General features: G+C 45.7%; 1 protein-coding gene across 12 annotated transcripts in view; it reads left to right on the forward strand.

The window, feature by feature from the left end:
* TRAPPC10 (trafficking protein particle complex 10) overlaps positions 1-25,744 on the forward strand; it is a 507,189-nt gene that overhangs the window by 306,928 nt on the left and 174,517 nt on the right. For 11 of the 12 annotated variants that reach the window (XM_033941690.1, XM_033941689.1, XM_033941691.1 and 8 more), the window contains 2 exons: positions 2,430-2,521; positions 15,502-15,642. In XM_033941690.1, the coding sequence (XP_033797581.1) occupies positions 2,430-2,521; positions 15,502-15,642 (233 nt within the window). The remainder of the gene's footprint in view (positions 1-2,429; positions 2,522-15,501; positions 15,643-25,744) is intronic. The other variant, XM_033941692.1, reaches the window with a different exon arrangement.

The raw sequence follows: 25,744 nt of genomic DNA on the forward strand, positions 1-25,744 counted from the left end.
GTTGGTGCTGTGCGCTGGCTTTTTTAAGGAAAAATGTCCTCCTGCTGGATCGGGGGGGGCGGAGCAGGGCTCCCACGCCGGCCCGATCTGGCTGGCTCGTGTTGGTGCTGTGTGGTCAAGGTGATCAATAATGTGGTCCTTTATCAGCGCCTCTACCATCTTTCCCAGTACCGAGGTCAGACTTATCAGTCTGTAATTTCCCAGGTCTCCCCTCAAACCTTTTTTGAAGATTGGCGTAACATTCACCACCTTCCAGTCCTCTGGAATCTTTCCCAATTTGATTGATAGATTGGCTAATAGTTGAAGCAGTTCAGCTATGGTCCCTTTCAGTTCCTTGATGACCCTTAGATGGATGCCATCCGGTCCCAGGGATTTATCGCTTTTAAACCTATTAATCTGCCTGCATACCTCTTCTAGACTTACTGTTAACCCTGTCAGTTTCCCGTTTTCACTTCCAGCATATAGCCTGATGGGTTCCGGTATGCTATGTATATCCTCTTTGGTAAATACAGATGCAAAAAACTTGTTCAGTCTGTTGGCGATTGCTTTGTCCTCCTTTAGTACTCTCTCTATTCCTTGGTCATCCAATGGTCCCACCGCTTCCTTTGCGGGTCGTTTCCCTTTAATATATCGAAAGAACAGCTTGAAGTTTTTTGCCTCCTTGGCTATTTGTTCCTTGTAGTCTCTTTTGGCTCCTTTTACTGTCTTATGGCACCTGCGTTGATGTTGATGTAGGGGAACAAATTCCTCTATGCATTTCCTCCAATCCCTCTCATAAAGAGAAGTTTACTCAGACTTTGCCAGGATCAGGGCACCATGATCCTCATAGCATCTCTCTGGCTGCATCAAATTTGGTATCCCCTTATTTTAGAGCTTTTGACCCCAGCCACTTGAAGTGGTTCCCAACACTACTCACACAGAATGTTGGTTCTGTCCTTCATCCAAACCCTCGCTCATTAGCACTCACAGCATGGTTTCTTTTACCAATCATGTAAATGCCTTCATCCTCTCTACTGCAGTCTCTACTGTCATTCAAGTACCCAGAAAATCTTCCATGCAGCGATGTTATTGCTTAAATTGGACCAGATTTTCTGCCTGGTGTGTACTACATTCTTTTAAACCTGGCACATGTCCCATTCATTCTGGACTACCATCTCTTTTAATTTTTGCCTAAAGACCAACTCTGTTTGAGTACATTTCAATGCCATCAGTTCATTTCATACTCCCTTGGGTAAGAACCTGTTCATCCCTTGGTATCCAGATTAATGAAAGGCCTTTATCATACTTAACCACCTATCAAACTTCCACCTGTTGCCTGGGATCTTAATATCATACTGACCGCTCTTATGAAATCTTTATTTGAGCCACTCGCAACTTATTTGGTCAGACTTCTCACGTGGAAAGTGTTTTGCTCATAGCCCTTACACCTGCACTCCAGGTGAGTGAACGTCAAGCATTCATATCGGATTCACCCTATACAAGATTCTACCGTGACAGAGTAGTTCTTTGAACTCATCCAAAATTCCTGCCTAAAGTCATCTCAGAATTCCATCTTAATCAGTCCATAGTTCTGCCTGTTTTCTTCCTCAAACCACATTCCCATCCAGGTGAAGCAGCTCTTCACACCTTAGGCTGAAACCTTCTTTGGCATACTACCTGGACTCAATTAAACCTCATTGAACCTCCTCCCAGCTCTTTGTAGCTTTTGAGCCTAACAGACTTGGAGTTCTGTTTCCAGAGAATCATCTCTATTTGGCTAGCAGACTGTATCTCTTTCGCGTATACTTGGGCTAGGCTGATTCTACAAGGCTGAGTGACAGTCTACAATGTAAGAGCTATGGCTGTTTCAGTTGCTCATTTCTTCTCTATTGAAGACATTTGCAAAGCAGCTATGTGGGCCTCGATCCATACCTCTCACTGAGCAAAACTCCAAAAGAGACTGTTTGGCAAGCAGTTCTGCAGAAGCTTTTTACTTTCTGAGCACCAACTTTCCCTCCAACCCTCTGGAGTTTCACCAAGATCATATTGATATATCATGATCCTGGCAATATAATGCCTGCTTGTCCTCAGAAAAAGCAAAGTAAGTTATCTGTAGTAGGTGTTCTCTGAGGACAGCAGGCATATATTCTCACACCTCCCACCTCCCCTAGTTGGCTTCTTAGCTTTATATGACTGACCTGTACGTAGTCATTCATGCGGTATGGGCACTACCTTAAAAATTTTAAGTGACAGTGCACTTAATAGTGTCTGTTCAAGGTTCTGTGAATGACTTCACCCACATGTGAAAATATATGCCTGCTGTCTTAGGAGAACACCTGCAACAGGTAAGTAACTTTACTATATTGGGTGCAGTCAGGGTCCCTGTATAGTTAGTATATGAACAGAAATCTTTTTCTTTGTTCATTCACTTTGTTTTTTCATCTCTGCAGGACCTGTCGCATGCTACCATTGAGATGTACACCTCCATTGGAAGGATTCGTTCTGCTCAACTTATTGGCAAAGATCTGGCAGAATTTTACATGTAAATAGAATGAGTTGTTCTCTCACTCACTTCCTTGTTTGTACTGTTTTGGGTCATATATTTTAGTGCTGTTGACTTGATTGGTCAACTGGTTCCTCCATTATAACTTAGCACTCCCATCTGCAGAAAGTACATAGGCCTTTACATTGTCTGACTGAGCTATAACTGGGCAATCCCAAGATCGTTTTTAAAATAGGAAGACCATCTGCATCATGTAGTAAAAGAAAATGAAGTTAAGACATACTATTTGATGTTGCAGAACTGCATATTCTGACATACCCATATGTGAAGACATTACTGTAGATATTTTCTAATAGAAGTATTGTTGCTGCATTCAGTGTTACCACTCTAGGGCTATATCTGTGGTAATGCACATTTTTGTACATAATGTTTACTTTGTTTTGATTTTTCAAGTAAACCTAAAACTCTAAGAGAAAATATTTGCTTAATTAGTACTGTTGTCTTTCCAAGCCTTAGATTAGATTAGACATTCCAAATGCCAATTACATTCCTTAATTACATGTATGTCCTGTGCCCTCAGTGTTACTGGTCTGGGAGGGCCTGAATTAGTAAGATCTCAGAAGCTAAGCAAGATCAAGCATAGTTCGTTCTTAGATGAGGAACTTGCAGAAAAGATGAGTACTGTGGGCTGCAGAAGGCAACAACAAATTTCCACAGTATCCTGCCAAGGAAAGTTCACAAGAGGCTAGGAAAAATAAACAGCACCCTACTGTAAGCAAAATCAATTTTGGATAAGTTGAGTGGTTACCTTCTAGTGTGTGCTTATTTTCCTTTTTTGTGGCATTATTATGTAATTATTAGTGCTGTGGATTTAATGACCATTGATATTTGCAATTAATGTGCAAATTTTAATGGCGATTAAAATTAATGCTGTTAAAGCTGACATCTGCCTCAGTTGAGCATCAGCCCTTTCCTGAAGATCCCATCCCCTCCCCCCCAAAGAGCTCATCCACTCCTTGTCGACCTAAGGCTTATTCATCAACATAGGGGGCATTGATTCACATGGCTGGAGGAGCCACATTGGACACTTGGGTGGCACTGACATCAAGAAATTCTCCTCCTACTTCAATATAAGGTGCCAGTAGGACGCTATTGGGCTAGTCTGCATTGGATACAACACCGAGGACACATCTGGAATTGACATTGTTTTCATTGGTCCAGAGGGACCTCAGTATCGTACATCGAGCAAAAGCAAAGAAGCACTGACTTCAGTCCCCTTCAAAGCATGATGCCGGGAACCCTGGCTCATTGGTATCACCGATACCTGAGAAGCATCAGTGCCACAAGTGACATACTCCCTCTGTGGAGTCAGAATTGATATGCCAGTCTCCTAATCTCCAGAACCAGCTTTCTGATTTTGCACCAGCATCTATGCAGGCTATGTCACTGAACCAACACTAGCCCCAACTTTACAAATGCCTGCCTCTGAAGAACGGTTCTGGACAATGCTGCAGATGGAGCTGGAGAGGATCTTGGCTTGACGCAATGTTGAATCCTTGGGGGTGTCGACGCTGGCCATGGCTCCACCCCAACTGATCCTGCAGGACCAATGTCTTATCTATTTTCCAGGCTTGACACTGGTGCTTAGGAGACTGGCAACATCCTTAGGTGGGGGAGTTCCCCCACTGTCAAGGCCAGAGCCTGTCCCTCAGTGTTCATGGTCTGAGTCTAGACACCAGTTTAGTTACTCAAGGCAGCCACAGACCCAGCCTTCTCAAGAAGAATACTGTACCGAGTCTGAGTCCAGTTGTTCCTTAGTACATGAGGCAGAACTAAAGGAGATCTTGGACCCCTCAACCTCAGAAGAGGAGAAAGTGCCCTCTAAAGGATCTCGAGCCTTTCCATTTAGAGATGGAAGACAAGCCCAGAGCTACTATTTTGGGCATTCTTGATTATGAGAATCTTCCTAAGAGGCTGTGGAAGTGCCTGTATGGCCTTCTGTATGGCATCTTCTCTCCTATGCCCCTTCAAGAAACTGCCTCCCCCCTCCAAGCCCATTGACCTGACATACATCTTCTTCCTTCCCCTAATGGTCTAGCATCTCGCTCCTCTCCTCTCCTTCCTTTCCCTCTCCCTCTCCCTCCCTGCCATTTCACTCTCTCCTCTCCTCTCCTCCTCAACCCTCCCCCAAATCCCCATCCCCCCATCATAATTTGGAATTTCAGGCTTTCCTCTCCTCTCCCTTCCCTTTCATTTTCTTTGTTTCCTTGGTCTTCCTTCTCAATTTATTTTCTGCCTCCATTTAGATTAAATTCTTTCTTACTATCCAGTCCTCAAATTTCCTCTTCACTGAGTCTATCCACAACTTGTTACCTTTTTCCTTCAGTATCTCACTAACTCTATCTTCTTCCCCCTTCCCATCCAGCATGTGCCCTCTTTTCTATATCCCCCCTGCAAATCTGGGGAGTAGGGAGGGAGGTAGACCAGTATGTGCCCTCTTTCTCCACTTCCAGTCAGCGTCTGTTCCCCCTCTCCCCTCCCAGTTGACATCCAGTGTCTGCCCTCTTCTCTGTCTCTCTTCACCCCACTTCCATCATCTGCCCTCCCTCTCTTTCCTTTCACCTCAGTTCCACTGAGTATCCTGCACCTTCGCTCTCCCTCTACCCCAATTCCATGAAGTAACCTGCCCTTCGCTCTCCCTCCTTCCACCCCAATTCCATGAAGTATCCTACCCCCTCACCTCTACACTGCTGTTGCTGCTTTTCCACATGCTCCTGACGGCACACAATAAACCTCAAGCACCACTTAACCTCTTTCCCTTGTTGGTCCTTCTCCTTCCCTTCCCCTCACCTTCATCATCATCTATGAAAATCAAAGTTTTCTTTTTCAAAGGCGCTTTGGTGCAGCAGCCATTCTCATAAATTACAGGTGGCTGCCCGGCCCAAAGCTTCCCCTCTAACACAACTTCCTGTTTCCAACTGGGCAGATCCTGCATAGGGAAAGCTTTGGGCTGGGCAGCCACCTGCAACCTATGAGAACAGCTGCCACGATGGCCCCTCTGAAAAAGAAAACTTTGATTTTGAAAGGCAACTGCAAAAATGGGGAGAAGGGAGGGAGATAAATCAACAAGGGGAAGAGATGCTTGGACTGCAGGGCCCTCTTGAGCTGTGGGGCCCAAGACCGCTATCCTGTTTGCCCTCCCCTAATGCTGGCCCTGTGTAGGGGGAGAGATGGGGTGAGAGTGAGAAATAAGGAGAGATGGATGTATGAAAAGAAGATGACAAAGCAGTATAATTTTATGGATTATAATATGATAGGAAATGTAGATTTTTAAGTCCATTCTGGTGAGTGTCAAAGTACAAAACAAAACAGGGGAAACAAAACCACAAACTCAAAGCACAAAAACAGAGTGGAATTGTCCCAATCAGAATGGTGAGCACCAAAAAAGTGTCCTTCAGCTCATCTGATAAATACAAATGCCTTTATTCATTCAAAGTCTCAGACGTACATCCAATGACTCAACGACCCGACATGCACATGTTTCGGCCTAACCGGCCTGCCTCAGGAATCTACAAGTACATACATGGATACAAATGAGTTAAAAACATACAAAATATTTATAAAAATATATTATAAAAGATATTTATAATGATAACAATTGATATATAATGATATATAAAATTTTTTTTTAAAATATATAAAACAATATATAAAAAAACAGCAAAGAATAATCATAAATACATAAAAATACAACTAAAATATGTACATATCATGAATCTAAATGGACCACATACAAATTAATCAAAGGTAGCAAGTGCATTGATACTTAATATATCATACACCATCTCAATAACTATATAGAAATAGATATCCATTCAACCTCAATAAATATGCAAAGTTCATATTAAACCTAAAAAACTTTAAAAGCATACAATAATATGAAACTATACAGGAATGAGGGAAAAGACAACTAAAAAACTATGTAGAAAAAGAGGTATATGAATAAAATTGTGAATTTATCCTTACTATCAAACAGTGCATTTTATATATATATATCCTATATAATAAAACTCTAGAGCGCGCATGCGCTCTTGAAAAATCGTGATCCCTGGCGCCGTGTTTTCTGATCCGTGGCCGCGTTCCATTTTAGAACGCGGCCAGGGATCACTCTGGCCACTCCCCTCCTCACTCACCAATCCTAAGCAAGCTCCTCACCTCCCTCCCTCGCTCACCGCTGCCGCTGATCCTTCTCTTCGGGGCAGCCTGCGATCGTGGCCGGCTTTGGCGGGCCTCGCGGGCCGCTTTCCGGACTCGGTGGCATGTTCCCTCTGACGCACGGGATTGCGTCGGGAGGGAGCGTGCTTCCGGGTTGGGGAGCGGCCTGTGAGGTTTGCTGGGGCCGGCTACTACGATCGCGACCTGGAGCAGGCCAGAAGACGCCAGGAAGCAGGGAGGGTAAGCAGGGGAATCAATACAGGGGGCCAGAGGGAGAGGGAAAGGGGGCTGCTTTGGGGGGGAGGGGTGTGCTGAGGGGAGTCAGAAGGGGCCATGGAGAGACAAGGAGAGGGAAAAGGGGCTGCTTTGGGGGGGAGGTGTACTGGGGACAGTCAGGTTTGCTCTGGGTGGAACACAGAAGGGACCATGGAGAGACAGGGAGAGAGAAAGGGGGCTACTTTGGGGGAGGGGTGTGCTGGGGACAGACAGTTTTGCACTGGGGGGAAGACAGAAGGGGCCATGGAGAGACAGGGAGAAGGAAAGGGGGCTGCTTTTGGGGGTAGGGGTGTGCTTAGGGCAAACGGCTTTGCTCTGGGGGGAAAGACAGAAGAGGGCTATGGAGAGACAGTTAGGGAGAAGGAAAGGGGGCTGCTTTTGGGGGGGAGGGGTGTGCTGGAGGCAGACAGCTTTGCTCGTGCGGGGGGGGGAGGGAGACAGAAGGACACAGACAGCGGCCAAGGAGAGAGAGATAAAGAAACACAGACAGACAGACATATATTCTAGCACCCGTTAATGTAACGGGCTTAACGACTAGTGTATATATATACACACAAGGCAGAGGAAGAATATATATGTAAATCTATAGGAGGACACAATCATATAAACTAAACAGGCATCTCAAATCAATTTCATTAAACATAATGAGTATAATGCATACCTTGTGAGTCTTCAACAAGTGTGTTTAAAAAAACCATACAAAGATGCACACACCCTATGAACGCGGCTGCTAAACTAAAAATAAAACAAAAAACCATCAAGACAATAACACAAAACCCGAATCATGTAATAATAAAGTAAGGACGAGCACTGATTACCATTCAAAAAGGAAGAAATAACCTTTAACTGAAGAGAACTATAAAACTCAAAACTAAGGAGAAAAGAACGTAAAAAAAGGTGAAAATTTAAATGCCAAAAAGGAGAGGTGTAACCATGCCAAACATATATCCACCAGACAACAATAGCAAACCGGAAAGCAAGAGAGGAAAAAAACAACTACGGAGATGAAAATGTAAAATAAACAAATGTGAAAAATCAAAATAACGCCAAAAACACCAGAAAGCAATGATATACCGTAGACACAATAAACCAAAGAACAAATTCAAAAAACTTACGTTTAAAGATGAAAAACAAGAATAATCACTACAGACGTGCTGCTAGTGAAAACAAGAAAGGAAGATTGTCACGGGGTATAAATACACGGCAAGCAAAGTCGTGGTGATGTCACTGAGTCAAAATGGCAGACAAGAACGTATTGATGTAACTGAGTCACAATATATAGTGAGTATGGACGTATAAACATCACTAGATGAACCATAAAGGCCATTTTATAATATACTTTTATAAATATTTTACATAGAAACATAGAAACATAGAAATAGACGGCAGATAAGGGCCCACGGCCCATCTAGTCTGCCCACCTTAATGTCCCTCCCCTACCTTTGCCCTGTGAATAGATCCCATGTGCCGATCCCATTTGGCCTTAAAATCAGGCACGCTGCTGGCCTCAATCACCTGTAGTGGAAGACTATTCCAGCGATCAACCACTCTTTCAGTGAAAAAGAATTTCCTGGTGTCACCTCGTAGTTTCCCGCCCCTGATTTTCAACGGATGCCCTCTTGTTGTCGTGGGACCCTTGAAAAAGAAGATATCTTCCTCCACCTCGATGCGGCCCGTAAGATACTTGAACGTCTCGATCATGTCCCCCCTCTCTCTGCGCTCCTCGAGCGAGTATAGCTGTAATTTGTCAAGCCGTTTTTCGTATGGTAGATCCTTGAGTCCCGTGACCATCCGGGTGACCATTCTTTGCACCGACTCCAGTCTCAGCACATCCTTGCGATAATGCGGCCTCCAGAATTGCACACAGTATTCCAGGTGGGGCCTCACCATGGATCTATACAATGGCATAATGACTTCCGCCTTACGACTGACGAAACCCCTTCGTATGCAGCCCATGATTTGTCTTGCCTTGGACGAAGCCTGCTCCACTTGATTGGCAGACTTCATGTCCTCACTGACGATTACCCCCAAGTCTCGTTCTGCTACCGTTTTTGCTAGGATCTCGCCATTAAGGGTATAAGACTTGCATGGATTCTGGCTGCCCAGGTGCATAACTTTGCATTTTTTGGCATTGAAGTTGAGTTGCCATGTCCTAGACCATCGCTCCAGTAGGAGTAGGTCGTGCATCATGTTGTCGGGCACTGAATCTTCGTCTGTTGTGCATTTGCCCACTACATTACTCAGTTTGGCGTCATCGGCGAATAATGTTATTTTACCTCGAAGCCCTTCTGCCAAGTCTCTTATAAAGATGTTGAATAGGATTGGGCCCAAGACTGAGCCCTGTGGTACTCCACTAATCACCTCCGTCATTTCGGAGGGGGTGCCGTTCACCACCACCCTTTGGAGCCTACCTCCAAGCCAGCTCCCAACCCATTTTGTCAATGTGTTACCTAATCCTATAGAACTCATCTTGCTCAGTAACCTGCGGTGTGGTACGCTATCGAATGCTTTGCTAAAGTCCAGGTACACGATGTCCAGGGACTCCCCTATATCCAGCTTCCCCGTTACCCAGTCAAAGAAGCTGATCAGGTTGGATTGGCAGGATCTCCCCTTAGTAAATCCATGTTGTCGGGGATCCCGTAGATTCTCCTCATCCAGGATCTTATCTAATTGGTGTTTGATTAGAGTTTCCATTAGTTTGCTCACTATCGATGTTAAGACTCACTGGTCTGTAGTTTGCTGTCTCCATCTTTGAGCCTTTCTTGTGGAGTGGAATGACGTTAGCCGTCCTCCAGTCCAACGGGACGCTGCCTGTACTAAGGGAGAGGTTGAAGAGCGCGGACAGTGGCTCCGCCAAGACATCACTCAGCTCCCTAAGCACCCTGGGGTGCAGGTTGTCCGGCCCCATTGCTTTGTTAACCTTGAGCTTTGACACCGTAGACACTGCTGGGCGTAAACTCAAAGTTACTAAACGGGTCAACTGAGCCAACCCTTGTCTGTAGCTGAGGGCCGAGCCCTGGCGCTTCTCGGGTGAAGACTGAGCAGAAGTATTCATTTAATAGTTGGGCTTTTTCCGAATCCTTTTCCACATAGTCTCCGTCTGGTTTCCTAAGACGTACAATCCCGCCTGAGTTTTTTCTTCTATCACTGATATACCTGAAGAAGGATTTATCTCCCTTCTGGATGTTCTTTGCTAGAGACTCCTCCATGAGGAATTTAGCCTCCCTGACTGCTGTTTTGACGGCTTTTGATTTGGCCAGGTAGTCTGCTCTAGAGTCCTGCTTCCCTGATTGTTTGTAAGAGATGAATGCTTTTTTCTTCTCCTTGATCAGGTCTGAGATCTCCGCAGTAAACCACTGTGGCTTATTGTTCCTTCGCCGTTTACTTACTGATTTTACATAGCGGTTTGTTGCTTCTTGTATAGTTGCTTTCAAAGTCGACCACATGTCTTCCACGTTATCGGTTTCTTCTTGGCTTTGTAGCGCCTGGTGAACGAAGTCTCCCATTTCTTTGAAATTTGTGTCCTTGAATTTGAGGACTTTGGTTAGTGTAGTAGATTTAGTGAAACCTTTCCTGATATTGAACCATACCATGTTGTGGTCACTGGAGGCCAATGTGTCGCCCACCGAGACCTCTGTGACACTTTCTCCATTGGTAAGTATCAGGTCCAGTATTGCCTGATCCCTTGTCGGTTCCAACACCAGTTGCCTGAGGCTTGCTCCTTTCATAGAGTTTAATAGCCTCCTGCTGCTGCCGGAAGCAGAGGTAAGTGTAACCCAATCCACATCAGGCATGTTGAAGTCACCTAGCAATACTGTGTCCCCACGCAAGGTGATATTTTCTATATCTTCGATTATTTCCATATCCAGGTCATCCTGTTGTCTTGGGGGTCTGTAAATTACGCCAAGATACAAGCATTTGTCCTTCCCTCTGGCCAAATTAAGCCAAAGGGATTCCCCAGTATACTGGACATCTGAGATTCTCGTGACCTTAATGTCATCTTTAGTATATAATGCTACACCCCCTCCCTTCCTACCCTCTCTGTCCCGGCGAAGCAAGTTGTAACCCGGTATGACCATGTCCCACCCGTGGGAGTCTGTGAGCCAGGTTTCGGATATCGCCACCACATCCAGGTCAGCATTCCTTATTTCTGTTTCCAATTCCAGGATCTTGTTTCCTAAACTGTGTGCGTTGACGTACATAGCCCTCCATGTTATATTTTTGTTATGTCTCAGTGGGGATATTCCTGTTTGAGCTATTTGAACACCTTTAGCATTGTTTGTGTTATTTGTGCTTTCCTGAGGCTCAGAACCACAATGTGTACTCCCCATATACCCAGTACTACAGTGTGTACTCCCCCTAGACCCGGAATTACAATGTGACCCATAAATATGATGTGACCCTACTCCCGACTCAAAAGTGTGTGCACTCACCCCTGACCCAGAATTTCGGTGTCTACTTTCCTCAGCCTCATAAATGTATTGGCATTTTAGTTCGCCTGGTATATTGTTTGTGCCTGTACCCTCCCCCGACTTACCTAGTTTAAAGCCCTGTGGAGTAGGCGGGCTAGGCGGTGTCCAAGGACATTCTTCCCTCTTCTGGTTAGGTGTAGCCCGTCGTGTCCCTGTAGTCCTTGCAATGCTTCTCCATGGTGCAGAAACCCGAAGTTCATCTCCTTGCACCATCCTCGCAGCCAGTCGTTCACCCTTTGTATTTGATCCTCTCTGGCTCTGCCCTTGCCCCTCACTGGGAGAATCGAGGAGAAGACTACCTGCGCATCCATCCTCCTCAGCTTCTCCCCCAGGGCCCTGAAGTCTTCAGGTATGCTGTCCGGGCTGCTCCTTGCGGTGTCGTTGGTTCCGACGTGGATTAGAACCATGGGGAAGTGGTCTCGGGGCTTGATGAGTCTGTCAATGCAAGCAGTGACATCCCGGATCCTGGCCCCTGGCAAACAGCAGACCTCTCTTGATTGTAGGTCTGGTCTGCAGATTGGTCCCTCGGTGCCCCTCAGCAGCGAATCTCCGATGACCACCACTCTGCGCTTCTTAGGGGTGGGCTGTACTGTTGATTCCGGAGTTGGAACCGTCTGCTGAACAACTACTTGTAGCTCTTTCTCCGGACCTTCCTGTAGCAGCTGATATCTGTTCCTCAGGGCGATATGAGGTGTCGATGTTGAGCTGTCCTGTATGGGGGAAAAAGAGACAGAGTTAGGTCCTCTGCATTTTCTTGTGGAGTAAGTCACCAACTGCCAGGAGTCAGCGTCTCCAACCACTTCCTGTATGTTTTTAATCATTTGTATCCATGTATGTACTTGTAGACTCCTGAGGCAGGCCGGTTAGGCTAAAACATGTGTATGTCGGGTCGTTGAGTTATTGGATGTACATATGAGACTTTGAATGAATAAAGGCATTTGTATTTATCAGATGAGCTGAAGGACACTTTTTTGAGTGTCAAAGTACGTCATTTTAACTTCATAGGTCTTAAGTTTCTAGATAATTTAAAATTTTCTTTTAGTACTCTGTATTTAGGATCTTAGGTTTTATGTATCTAACGGTAGGAGATTTTTCAGAAGAAAGCTTGTGTCTAAATTCAGTTGAAAATCCTTCAAAATGGAGGAAATGATGTCAGCAAGTAAGTAGTGAGCAATCTGCAGGCATGGATTGAGTGCAGAGTCTGAGTGCATCATCCACTTTATGGCGATGAGAAAGAAGCTGGAGTGTACATAAGAACATGTGAATTGCCATACTGGGACAGACCGAAGGTCCATCAAGCCCAGTATTCTGTTTCCAACAGTGGCCAACCCAGGTCCCAAGTACCTAGCTAGATACCAAGTAATAAAATAGATTTTATGTTGCTTATTCTAAGAATAAGCAATGGATTTCCTCAAGCATCTCAATAATGGCATATGGACCTCCCTTTTAGAAATTTATCCAAAGCTCTTTTAAACCCTGCTAAGCTAACTGTTTTAACCACATTCTTCGGCAATGAATTTCAGAGTTTCTACTTTGTGTGAACTCTCAGTAAACTGTTATAATGCAAGGGGATTGGTAGATGCTGAAAAACTGCAGTTTCTGTTTGCTTGAGAGTTACTATAAAATAGTTTTGTCTCCCCTCCCACCTCATCCCCCCATTCCCACTTGTAGGTCCAGCATCTGTTAGCATAGTAACATAGTAGATGATGGCAGATAAAGACCTGAATGGTCCATCCAGTCTGACCAACCCTACCCACTCTTTAAATTATTGACTTAATTTAAATTTTCCTTCTTTTTAGCTGTTTGCTGGGCCAGAACCTAAAGCTCTGCTCAGTACTATGCTAAGGTTCCATCTACTGAAGTCTCCATCAAAGCTCACTCCAGTCCATCTAAACCATCCCAGCCATCAAAGCCCTCTCCAACCCATCCTGAACCAAACGGACATAGACTTTGCAAGTCTACCCAGTACTGGCCTTAATTTTTTCTGGTTCAAGATCCTCTGTGTTCATCCCACACTTTTTTGAACTCTTCACCGTTTTCCTCCTCACCACCTCACTCGGGAGCGCATTCCAGGCATCTACCCTCTCTCTGTAAAAAAATAATTTCCTTATATTGCTCTTGAGTCTACTACCCCTCAACCTCAAATTATGTCCTCTGGTTTTACCATTTTCCTTTCTCTGGAGAAGATTTTGTTCTATGTTAATACCTTTCAAGTATTTGAATGTCTGAATCTTATCACTCCTTCCTCAGAAGAATAGTGTTGTAAACAGATATAAATATAAATAATGATAACACATTAGAAAAGACATACTATACGAAAGTAATGTGTATAATACTATGATATCAATAGTAAATGCAGGATAATATTAGAATTAATGATATAAAGACATCAACAAGCAAGTAATAAAACATGAAGGAATTAAAACTGTTCATATGTTCCTCATTCACATATCTGTCATGGTTTATATGGATTATCTACATAGTGCCCTGGATCTCAGCAATGCCCCATGGGAGACTGCCTCTGTTACCTTCTTTTGAGGCTGGATCCTGAAGCAGTAATGGAGAGCCTGGTATGCAGCTTTTCTTATAGATATCAGTATTATCTCTATCAGAATGGGACGATTCAGCATGGCCTGAAACAACTATTTCATAATAAGAACATAAGCAGTGCCTCTGCCGGGTCAGACCAGAGGTCCATCCCGCCCAGCAGTCCGCCCCCGCGGCGGCCCAACAGGTCATGACCTGCCTTAATCACCAGAAGGGGCCCCCTTGCCCCCTAGGTTTCTCATCGAAGTCCTATCTTCCCATCAATGTCCTAACCCTCCGGCCTTGCATCTGCACGACCTGGTGAGCTGTCTATACTTATGCAACACCCCAGCACCTCCCTCAGTACCCCACGATCCCCTTTTCCCTCAGGAATCTGTCCAATCCCTGTTTGAATCCCTGTACTGTACTCTGCCGGATCACTTCCTCCGGGAGCGCATTCCATTTGTCCACGACCCTTTGGGTGAAGAAAAACTTCCTTGCATTTGATTTGAACCTATCTCCCTTCAGTTTCTCTGAGTGCCCCCTCGTACCTGTCGTCCCTTTTAGTCTGAAGAACCTGTCCCTGTCCACCCTCTCTATGCCCCTAATGTATTTTAATTTTAAAAATTTTAAGTTTCACTATTTATGGCCCGCTTTTCAGTATTGCACTTTTGGACCAGTTGCATGCTGGGATGAAACAGCCCATGATGAAAGGGCTGCACTGATCTGGCTGTGCTGAAATGGCCTAGATGGATAAATAGTGACTGTAATAGGTACTTTCAGCTGATGAAACATGCCTAAGAAGTACTGTTACAGGAATTCATGTCATCATTGTGAACCCTAGGATTATCAGAGGTGAAAAGCAGAAATATTTTTTATTTTGGCTTTGTGTTTTTTTCAGTAGTAGCTCAAGACGAGCTACATTCAGATACAGTAGATATTTCCCTATCGTTGAGGACTGATATAATTTTGGAGGATTAAGTGATTTGTCCAAGATCACAAGCATTTGCAGCAAGATTAAGCAATGGCTTCTCTGGTTGTCAGCCAACTGTTCTAGTTACTAGACTACTTCTATATGGGCTGGTGGCAGCCACTCCTCCAAATATATCTAAAAACTTCAGTTCATTCAGTTATGGGCAAGCAAGAAATCTGCAGTTCTGTAACATCAAATAACTTCCTTTGTTAACCTCTAATAAGTGATCTATTCAGAGCCAATACCAGGAATATACAGTACAAGTACACAAAATAATCTACATCAGGTGAGCAACCTTTATGCACACAGGACTGCATGAATGGCAGTACTATCCCTGGCAGGAAATAAACTGCTAGTGACTATTATGAAAATATTTGTGAAATATATTATTTAAAGTTTCCAAAACTCTTGTTAATTACATTTTTTCTTTATACTCCCCACATTTTTGTGGGCTACAGAAAAAATGGCAGGCACAAGTTGCCCACCCCTATTCTAATGGTCTCTTGATTCAGTCTAATAAACTAAGCTGTAAGTAACTTGCATGTGTTTTCTTTGAGGAGGAAGAAAGATCCACAGAAGGCAGAAACATATCTTCAGGAAGCTCTGAAAACATATTTGGTGGAGGGTTGGGCACTGCCAATCGCACATACCAGGAAGCAGCTAGCCGAATGTCAAAAACAACTGGGACAAACTGAAAAGTATCCTCTGGGAATGGAGAGTAACTTAAATATTTATTCAGAAAAATTTGATGGTAAAGAGGGCAAATGTAAACATGGATCCTAGATTCCATTACTGCAGGAAAGGCTGCAAAATCTGACCTTTCTTGTGAAATTTCCTGGGAATAGAGGAGAAGCAGCAGCAGTGATGGAAGGGTTGGTGATTGACTTATCTCCCCTTTCTCCTCACCTTACAAAATCCTAGCTTGTTAGGAAGGCAGGGCTATGGATAGTGACATCTCGCTGTCTCAAGCCTTATCTGTAGAAACAGAAAATGGCAGCAGAAAATGACCTTATGGCATATCCATTATGCTTAGCCAAACTAACAGCCCAATTTCTATAACTCCTTCTTCTTTTTCAAAGATTCTTGGCACTTGATCCATGTAATTGAGAATTCTAATACTGCCCTAGTCTCCACCACCTCCACTGGGAAGCTGTTCCACATGTCCACTACTCTGTCTTTAAATAAGTATCTCATTAGATTACTTTAGAGTCTGCCTTCTTTAACCCCCATTTTATGACCCCCCTCATTCCAGAGCTACCTTTACATTGAAAAAATTCTGATGTATACTTATTTCTAGTGAAATGTGTGTGCCCTTCTGGACAAGTGGATAGTGAATCCAAACCTGCACACTTTGCAGAAGGTATCAATCACAGTTTTCAACAACTCCTCCTTCCTCAGTAGAGTGTACTGCTCCCTTCAGTTTTTCTTCTGCTCTGATTTAAAGCTTTTTTATTTTTGGCCTCAAACTTTAGAGGTTTTTGCTACTACAAAGATTCCTGTAATCCTGGGTTACCTCTGCCTGGGAGAAGAAGCAGACTTGGGGTCTGCAGCTGGCAGGCCAATCCCTCTTTGGAATCTTTCTAGCCAGCATGCTTAAGATTTTGGGAACTCAGAGACCATTCCTTTTGGCGCGAGCTCGCATCTGAGCTTGAGCACAGGATGATTAGTACCTGCAGTGGTCCTTTAGGGGGACTTTCAGGATGCCAGCTGCATGTCATTGCCTCCATTCGCGTGTGCAGTTCAGTGGGGTAGAAGTCTAGTCTAGTCTTGCTCTAGCTGGCAGCCAGAAGTTTTCAGCAAGGGAGCCAATTTTTTGTTTGAGGCAGTATCCTTCTCCAAGTTTCAGCTTCACATAGGAGCTGAAGCAGGCTGAAGCACCTTTGCAACACAGAATGCACAGTGCGTACACACTGTTAAAGTCTATGGGAAAATTTGAGGGTGGAGTATCTGCAAACCGGGTTTTTGGTAGTTTCTGTTCCACAAGCTGGTGAAGCAGGGCCTCTATTTTCTCCCGAATTCTCTTATATTTCAAATGATCCAAGTCTGACAAGGTGGCTATGTGTGCCCTTCGAAACTTGATAAACATGCAATTTCTGAGTCAGCAGCAGAAGCTCCCCTTCCCCTCCATTTTGCGGCCATGAAAGTGATCATATGCCCCATCACTGCCTTGGATGTGTACCCTGGACCCACCTCCAGGGTAGCATTTGTGACCTGATAGTCTACCCATCGCGCCTGCAGAAAGGTCCGGGTCATTATACAAGTGCGGGGACAATTTCTAGGAAGGTGTTTTGCAAGTAGGTGAGAAGGTCAAGGTGAGCTCCACAGTCGCATGGTCAGAGACCGTAGCCTCAGTAATCTCGGACCTGATAGCCCGAGAGAACAGCCATTTATCAAGAAGAATATAGTCTAATCGGGCATACACCTTGTGAACATGGGAATAGAAAATAAATTCGGAGTCAAAAGGATGCTCTCCACACATCCACCAGGTCCAGATGCTGTGCTAGGAATCCCACCCCCTATTATGATTCTTCATGCTGGCCCTAGGAGGCTTGCAGTCCATACACGGAGCCACTGTGATGTTGAGATTTCCCCCCAGGATCACTTGATACTCAGGATAGCCCAACACTAAAGAAAGGACTGAGGAGAAAAACTTGTGACAGTAGACATTCGGAGCATACAAGTTATAGAGGAGTAGTTTCAAACCTCAAACTTCTCCCAATACTATGATATACCTCCCCTCCCTATCCGAAATTTGTTTGTGCAATGTGAAGGGCAGCCGTTTCTGCAGCAACATTGCCATGCCACGCTATCGCCCACTAAATGCGGAGAAGTAGACTTCCCCAACCCAATTCCTCAGCTTAGCATGTTTGGTTTGAGTGAGATGGGTCATAAGAACATAAGCAATGCCTCTGCTGGGTCAGACCTGAGGTCCATTATGCCCAGCAGTCCGCTCACGCGGCGGCCCAACAGGTCCAGGACCTGTGCAGAAGTCCTCTATTTATACCCTTCTATCCTCTTTTCTAGCAGGAAACTGTCCAATCCTTTCTTAAATCCCAGTACCGTACTCTGCCCTATTACATTCTCTGGAAGCGCATTCCAGGTGTCCACCACACGTTGGGTAAAGAAGAACTTCCTAGCATTTGTTTTGAATCTGTCCCCTTTCAACTTTTCCAGATGCCCTCTTGTTCTTTTATTTTTTGAAAGTGTGAAGAATCTGTCCCTCTCTACTCTCTCTATGCCCTTCATGATCTTATAAGTCTCTATCATATCCCCTCTAAGTCTCCTCTTCTCCAGGGAAAAGAGACCCAGTTTCTCCAATCTCTCAGCATATGGAAGGTTTTCCATCCCTTTTATCAGACGTGTCGCTCTCCTCTGAACCCTCTCGAGTATCGCCATATCCTTCTTAAGGTACGGCGACCAATATTGGACGCAGTATTCCAGATGCGGGCGCACCATCGCCCGATACAACGGCAGGATAACTTCTTTCGTCCTGGTTGTGATACCCTTCTTGATTATACCTAGCATTCTATTTGCTTTCTTAGCGGCCGCTGCACACTGTGCCGTTGGCTTCATTGTCATGTCCACCATTACCCCTAAGTCCCTTTCCTGGGTACTCTCATTCAATAACATCACTCCCATCGTATAGTTGTACCTCAGGTTTCTGCTTCCCACATGCAGTACTTTACATTTCTCAACGTTGAACTTCATCTGCCATCTCGTCGCCCATTCCCCTAGTTTATTCAGGTCCCTTTGCAATTCTTCGCAGTCCTCTTTAGTCCGAGCTCCACTGAATAGTTTGGTGTCGTCTGCAAATTTTATTATCTCACACATCGTCCCTATTTCTAGATCATTTATGAATATATTAAATAGTAGTGGCCCGAGCACCGAGCCCTGCGGAACACCACTTGTGACCCTCTTCCAGTCCGAGTAGTGGCCCTTCACCTCTACCCTCTGTTTCCTACCCGCCAACCAGTTTCTGATCCATCTATGCACATCTCCGTCCACCCCATGGTTCTTCAGTTTCCGGAGTAGACGCTCGTGAGGCACCTTGTTAAAGGCTTTTTGGAAATCTAGGTATACAATGTCTATGGGGTCTCCTTTGTCCGTCCGTTTGTTGATTCCTTCGAAGAAGTGCAATAAGTTAGTTAAGCACGATCTCCCCCTGCAGAAACCATGTTGGCTTGGTATCAGAAGTTCGTTTCTTTCCAAATGTTCATCGATGTTTTCTTTTATCAGCGCTTCTGCCATTTTCCCCGGAACCGAGGTCAGACTCACCGGTCTGTAGTTTCCCAGGTCACCTCTTGATCCCTTTTTGAAGATGGGCGTGACGTTGGCTATCTTCCAATCCTCTGGTATCACACCTGTTTTCAGGGATAGGTTGCAAACTTGCTGTAGTAGTTCCGCTATCTCCTCCTTTAATTCCTTCAGAACCCTTGGATGGATTCCGTCTGGACCCGGGGATTTGTCAGTTTTTAGTTTTTCTATCTGCCTGCGCACATCTTCAAGGCTCACTTCCATGGATGTTAATTTTTCTGCTTGATTTCCATTGAAGAATTGCTCAGGTTCCGGTATGTTGGTTGTGTCTTCGTTCGTAAATACAGACGAAAAGAACATGTTAAGTCTTTCTGCGACTTCTTTCTCCTCCTTCACTACCCCCTTCCTGTCTCCATCATCCAGCGGTCCTACCTCCTCCCTAGCTGGCTGTTTCCCTTTAACATATCTGAAGAATGGTTTGAAATTTCGTGCCTCCCTGGCTAGCCTCTCTTCATACTCTCTTTTGACTTTTCGAACCACTCGGTGACATTCTTTTTGATACTTCCTGTGCTCCTTCCAGTTCCCCTCAGTTTTGTCCTTTTTCCATTTCCTGAATGAATTTTTCTTATTGCCTATCGCTTCCTTCACTATTTTAGTCAGCCATACCGGGTCTTTTGTTCGACTCTTTTTGCTCCCCTTTCTGAATCTGGGTATGTACAAATTTTGCGCCTCGCTCACCGTGTCCTTGAAAAAAAGCCAGGCATGTTCTACCATTTGCCATTTCTTGGAAGTGTTCCTAAGTTTCTTCCTTACCATTTCCCTCATTGCTTAATAGTTTCCTTTCCTGAAGTTGAAAGTTGTTGCTATGGTTCTCTTTCCTTTCGGTATTCCTACTTCAACTTTGAACTTGATCATATTATGATCGCTGTTTCCCAACGGTCCCACTACTTCCACTTCCTTTGCAGGGCCCATTAACCCATTTAGGATTAGATCCAGAGTGGCATTTCCTCTCGTCGGTTCTCTAACAAGCTGCTCCATGAAGCAATCTTGTGTAGCCTCCAGAAATTCTGTCTCTCTAGCGCATCTGGAGCTTCCAAGTTTCCAGTCTATCCCGGGGTAGTTGAAGTCTCCCATAATAACTGTGTAACCACTTTTGCATTCTCGCTTCATCTCGGTTTCCATTTCTCTGTCGATATTTCCGTTTTGCCCGGGTAGACGATAGTATAGGCCCATCTTTATTTCATGTCCTTTCCTATCAGGTATTTTAACCCATAGCGATTCCAGCTTGTTGGTCATCTCCACTGTGTCTATTCTTGTCGATTGTATGCTTTCTTTTATGTATAGGGCTATTCCACCTCCTTTCTGTCCTGACCTGTCCTGGCGATAGAGCTTGTACCCCGGCAGTGCTGTATCCCATTTGCTTTCCTCATTCCACCATGTTTCAGAGATTCCAATGATGTCTATGTCCTCTGCATTGTCCACAGCCTCTAGTTCCCCCATTTTGTTGCTTAGGCTCCTTGCATTAGTATATATGCAATTTAGGTCCTGGCATTTTGTTGTCTTCACTACCTTTCCCTGTGCTTCGATCTTTGGTGTCTTCTCTTTTGCTGCACTCTTTCTAACCTCCTCTTCTGGGTTAGTCGACTCCTGTAATTTGTCCCTTGCTTCTTCCCAGCCTTTTTTCCCCTTAGTATCTTCATGGGATACCTTCTTCCGAATCGTCGACGTTAGGTCGACTGTCGGCTTTCCCCTTCCTTTTAGTTTAAAGCCTGTTCTATTCCTCTCATGACGTTGCTTGCTAGAAGTCTTGTTCCCGCTGCGCTCAGGTGCAGTCCATCTCTCCTGTAGAGCTTGCTCTTGCCCCAGAACGTTGTCCAGTTCCTCACGAAGTGGAAACCTTCTTCCTCACACCATTTCCTCATCCACGCATTTATTGATTGTAGTTCCTCCTGCCTTTTCACATCTGCCCTCGGTACCGGTAGGATCTCTGAGAATGCTATCTTCTGGGTCCTCATCTTCAGCTTCCTTCCCAGAATCTTGAACTGTTCTGTCAGCGTGCCTCTTCTGTAGTCTCTCCTGCTGACATCATTCGTCCCGATGTGGATCATTACTGCGGTCTCCTCCGTCTCTGCTCCATCCAGGATCATCCCAATTTTGTCCACGATGTCCTTGGTTCTCGCTCCTGGGAGGCAGGTCACCAGTCGATCCTCTCTCCCTCCTGCTATGTGGCTGTCCACATGCCTCAGGATCGAGTCTCCCACTAGGATCGCTGACTTTCCCTTCTTCAGTTTTCGCTACGGTCTCAGGTCAATGTCCTCGGTGTGGTTCTCTCTCTCTTCTGGGCATCGACTAGCCAATTTCTCCCCCTCTTGTGGTATTCCTCCGTGGCTGTCTTCTTTGAGGTCATCTGCTTCTTGCTCCCCCTTCCATATTGGTGTAACTTCATCCTTCATCTGGAGTTCGTTCTCTGCCACCCTCCTCCTCTATGCTTCCTCAATGAATTCCTCAAGCTCCCTGACTTCCTTCTCAATGTGTCTTTCACTCCTGAAGTCTTCAAATGCCTTGATAGGGTCCTCTGTGGTGTAAAGTCCTTCTAGCTCCAGTATCTTGTCCTCAAGTCGCTTGACTTCTTTCTTCAAGCTTTTCAGCTCCTGACACCGACTGCATACATATGACTGTCTCCCCGAGGGGAGGTAGTCATACATATGACAGTCTGTGCAGAACACTGGAAAGCTCATCTTCTGGTTTCCCTCTGCTTCCATCGTCGTTCCTACTTTTAAGATAACAGTTAAGATTATGTGCTCTTTCTGTGCCTGTTTCTTGCCTTGCTACCTTCTTCTTGTGTGTGCTGCCTACGCTCTACCTTTCCTTGCTTTTGCTTGTATGTTTATTTCTTCTGTGCCTGCTTCTTGCCTTGCTGCCTTCTTATGTGTGCTGTCTTTGCTCTTCCTTACTTTACTGCTTCTTGTGTGTGCTGGTTCTTTCTGCGCTTGCTTCTTCCTTACCTTCTGTGTTTCTGTACTTGCCGCTTCCTTACCTTTTAGTCCTTCCCTGTGCTCCTTGGTGTAGTGACTTGGCCGCGCGTCGTTAGCTCCTCCCCTTTTGTAGGGGAGTTTGGACGCTGACTCTTCCGACGCGGTGGGGGTGGGCAGAGCTTACTCTCGCCCTGCCCCTAGCCTCCTGCTCTTCCTCCTCGGCTCTTTTCTTTACTTTAACTGCTTTTAAACAGCTTTCTCCTGCTCCTCTTCCTCTCCCTTAGCTATTCTTGCTGCTCCTCCTGTCCGATGCTGTGCACCGCGTGTGTCTTTGGCTCCTCCCCTTTTGTAGGGGAGTTCGGACGCTGACTCTTCCGACGCGGTGGGGGTGGGTGGAGCTTACTCTCGCCCTGCACCTATCCTCCTGCTCTTCCTCCTCGGCTCTTTTCTTTACTTTAACTGCTTTTAAACAGCTTTCTCCTGCTCCTCTTCCTCTCCCTTAGCTATTCTTCTCTTCCTCTCCCTTAGCCACATCAGCGCCCAGTTTTTGCAAACTGGTCAGTATCCAAGCTCTCTTAATGGGAGATTTAATGCTGTCCACATTTAAAGTAACCAGCTTCAAGTCAGCCATATCGATAGTAGAGAGAAAGACAGACCAAGATACAGTGGGGAGAGAGAGCACCCACCCTCCACCTCTGGTTCAACATGAATTCAACCAGGATCATCAAGCATCCCAAAAACAAGCAGTGATATAGTTATACGGTGCAAGCGAAGCCTCCCAGCTGAGCTCCGCCACCCTCGTGAAATGGATGCTTTCCCGCTGCTCCAATGGTACCCCCACCCCGCCCCCAAAAGCACACCCAAACACACACATACCCCCACTCACCCCACCCATCCAAACCCCCCGTCCCACTTCCCTCCTCCCCTCCCCACAAAGCATGCTCTCCCCACCAGCATATAATCCCATAAACAGTCCCCCAGCTTACCCATCAGATATCCCCCCAATCCACATCCCCATAACTACAGAACCCATAAAGTCAAAGTAGGTCAGCAAGTCTAGTCCGTCTGCAAGGTAGGGCCAGGTAAGGACCAATAGCCGGAGACCCCAGCAGGTAGATCTTCCCCCAGGCACCTTCAAAAATCCCTTAGGGCTGTCTCCAAAGGACCTGTGGACGGGAATATCAGAGACTCCCAGCAGATCTCACCAACAGACCACGGAGAAAGATAGGCCCAGGGATATTTCCTCAATCAGAAAGCAGGCAAGGGGATCCCCCGAAGGTCCCGCAGATAAACAGAGCAGGCCCAATAGAGAAGAGAAAACTCCACAGTTCCAGGTGTGCAGGATCAGGCAGGAAGCTTCGCCAGCAAAGCTGGGCCTCCTCTGCCGTGGCCAGGTTGATGGTCTTACTGTCGTGCCAGATCCACAGCTTGGCTGGGAACAACAGAGTGAACTTGATTCCCCTGCTGTGCAGATCTGTGTAAAACGATGCCATTATTTATTTTTTTTTGTGCTGCTACCCGCACTGAATAATCATTACAGGTAAATGCCAGCACCATGGATCCATTGTAGTCCAGGGACCCCGCTTAGCAATATGCCTGGAGTATCAGCTCTTTTTCATGCCAGTTAGCATAGCAGGCAATGGCCGTGCGCGCTCTCCCCTCACCTGATGATCTGGCTCCGATGCAGTGGGCCCGGTCGCACTCAAAGCGCTCCGCTCCATCAGTCAGGCCCAGTTTTTCTGGCAGCCACTTGCTGAATATTTTATACAAGTCTGGGTTGGTCACCATTTCTGGGAGCCTGACAAGCCAAAGGTTGTTGCATCAGCTACGGTTCTCATGCTGCTCTAATTTGTTGGCTAACTCCCAGGACTGTTTCTGTAGCTCCTCCATCTGTGCAGCTAGGCCCGTGCATGTGTCCTTCTGATCAGACACCCACTGCTCGACCTCTGTCAGGCGCCGGCTTTGGGAGTTAAATTTTTCATGCATCTCGTCAACTGCTGACTGAATTTTGTTAAGCCTCTCTGCCAGCGCTGCTGACACCGACTTAGTGATGTCGGTGATCCAGTCCCCAGCTGGGATCGTAAAGGTGGCTTGTTCTGCTGCCATCTTAGAAGGGGTGGAAGGAAGCTTTTCCCTGGAGCTTCACACCGATTTTATTGGCATGCCCAACACTGGAACCCGATACCAAAAGCACCCGATGGAAGCAGAGGCTCGCCCCCAACAGTTATGCTGGAAAGGTCCCAGGAGGATGCAGAAAGAGCAGGTAAATATACTGATTTAAGCGATGTAGGGTGGGAGCTCTCCTCACACACATCTGTCTAGGCAGGCTGCATCACATGACCCCCCCCCCCTAATTTTGTAAATCTAATGTGGAACGCTTATCTAAGCTGCCAGGTTTCTGTTGCATGGTCTGGAAAGTCTTCAGTGGCTGCACAAGAGGTTTTCCCCTTGCTGAGCGTTCTCCCCCCCCCCCTTCCCCACAACAGGATAAGATTCAAGATGCAGAGGACTAGTCATAAAGAGACTCGGAGGATGGGGATTCTGGGTCCATGCCTTTGCTGGCAAAGAGTGATGCCTTCCTGATAGTAGACTCAGGTTCCCAGCTGGGGGCTGGTAGTCAGCAGGTGGTGGTAGCACTGGATCAGGGGGAGAACACATCTGTGTGCCGCCTATTCAAGTCTACAGCGTTGCTGGAGATTATTATGGATTTGCTGATGGAGCTAAATTTAGAATCCACATCCACATCTTCTGCACAGCGTTCAGTCGTGAGTGGGGTGAAAGCTCTGCCCACTTTCTTCCCCTGGCATCTAAACATAAATGTCCTAGTCACAGAGCAGTGGGATGCTCTGGATGGTTCCTTAAGGGTGGCTAAGACCATGTCCAAGCTATACCCCATGGCTCAGGAATGTCAGCAGTTGTTTACACAGCCCAAGGCAGATTTCCTGATAGCCCAAGTGACTAAATGCATCTCTCTGCGGAGTAAGGGAGGCATAGTATTGAAGGATGCAAAGTATCGCAGGAGAGATGTGATTCTTAAGTCAGTTTGAGGCCTTAGCCTTGGGAATTAAAGCTACAGTAGCGGCATCATTTGTGTTGCGTGCCTGCCGAACCAATTTCCATTGGTCTCCTTCAGGAGATGTCAACCCTTTCCCTCGTTCATAGTACATGGGTGAATTAAATAGCTGATGCCCTCTATGATATCAGGGTTATGAGTAAAGTCTCTGCTTATTCTATTTCGGTCTGTAGAATGCTCTGGATCAAGCAATGGGTGGGAGACCCAGCCTCTAAAACCATGCTCTGTAAGCTTCACTTGAAAAGGCAAATGATGTTTGGAAAAGGGCTGAACGACCTTATGGCTAGTATGGCAGAACGCTGCCTTAAATCTTTACCAGACAGTAACCCTAGAGTAGCTGGGCAGTGAAATTTTTTTAATTCATGGCAGTTTCACCAGTGTTCAGGAGGAGCCTTGACTCAGAGACCCTTTCAAGGATCCTACTGGATATTCACAGATGTCTAGAGGCCTCAGTCTTCCACTTCTCACCCAGCGATGTCCACCAAAAAAGCACAATGA

The sequence above is a fragment of the Geotrypetes seraphini genome, chromosome 4 (assembly GCF_902459505.1).
Source record: "Geotrypetes seraphini chromosome 4, aGeoSer1.1, whole genome shotgun sequence".
NCBI classification, from domain to species: domain Eukaryota; kingdom Metazoa; phylum Chordata; class Amphibia; order Gymnophiona; family Dermophiidae; genus Geotrypetes; species Geotrypetes seraphini.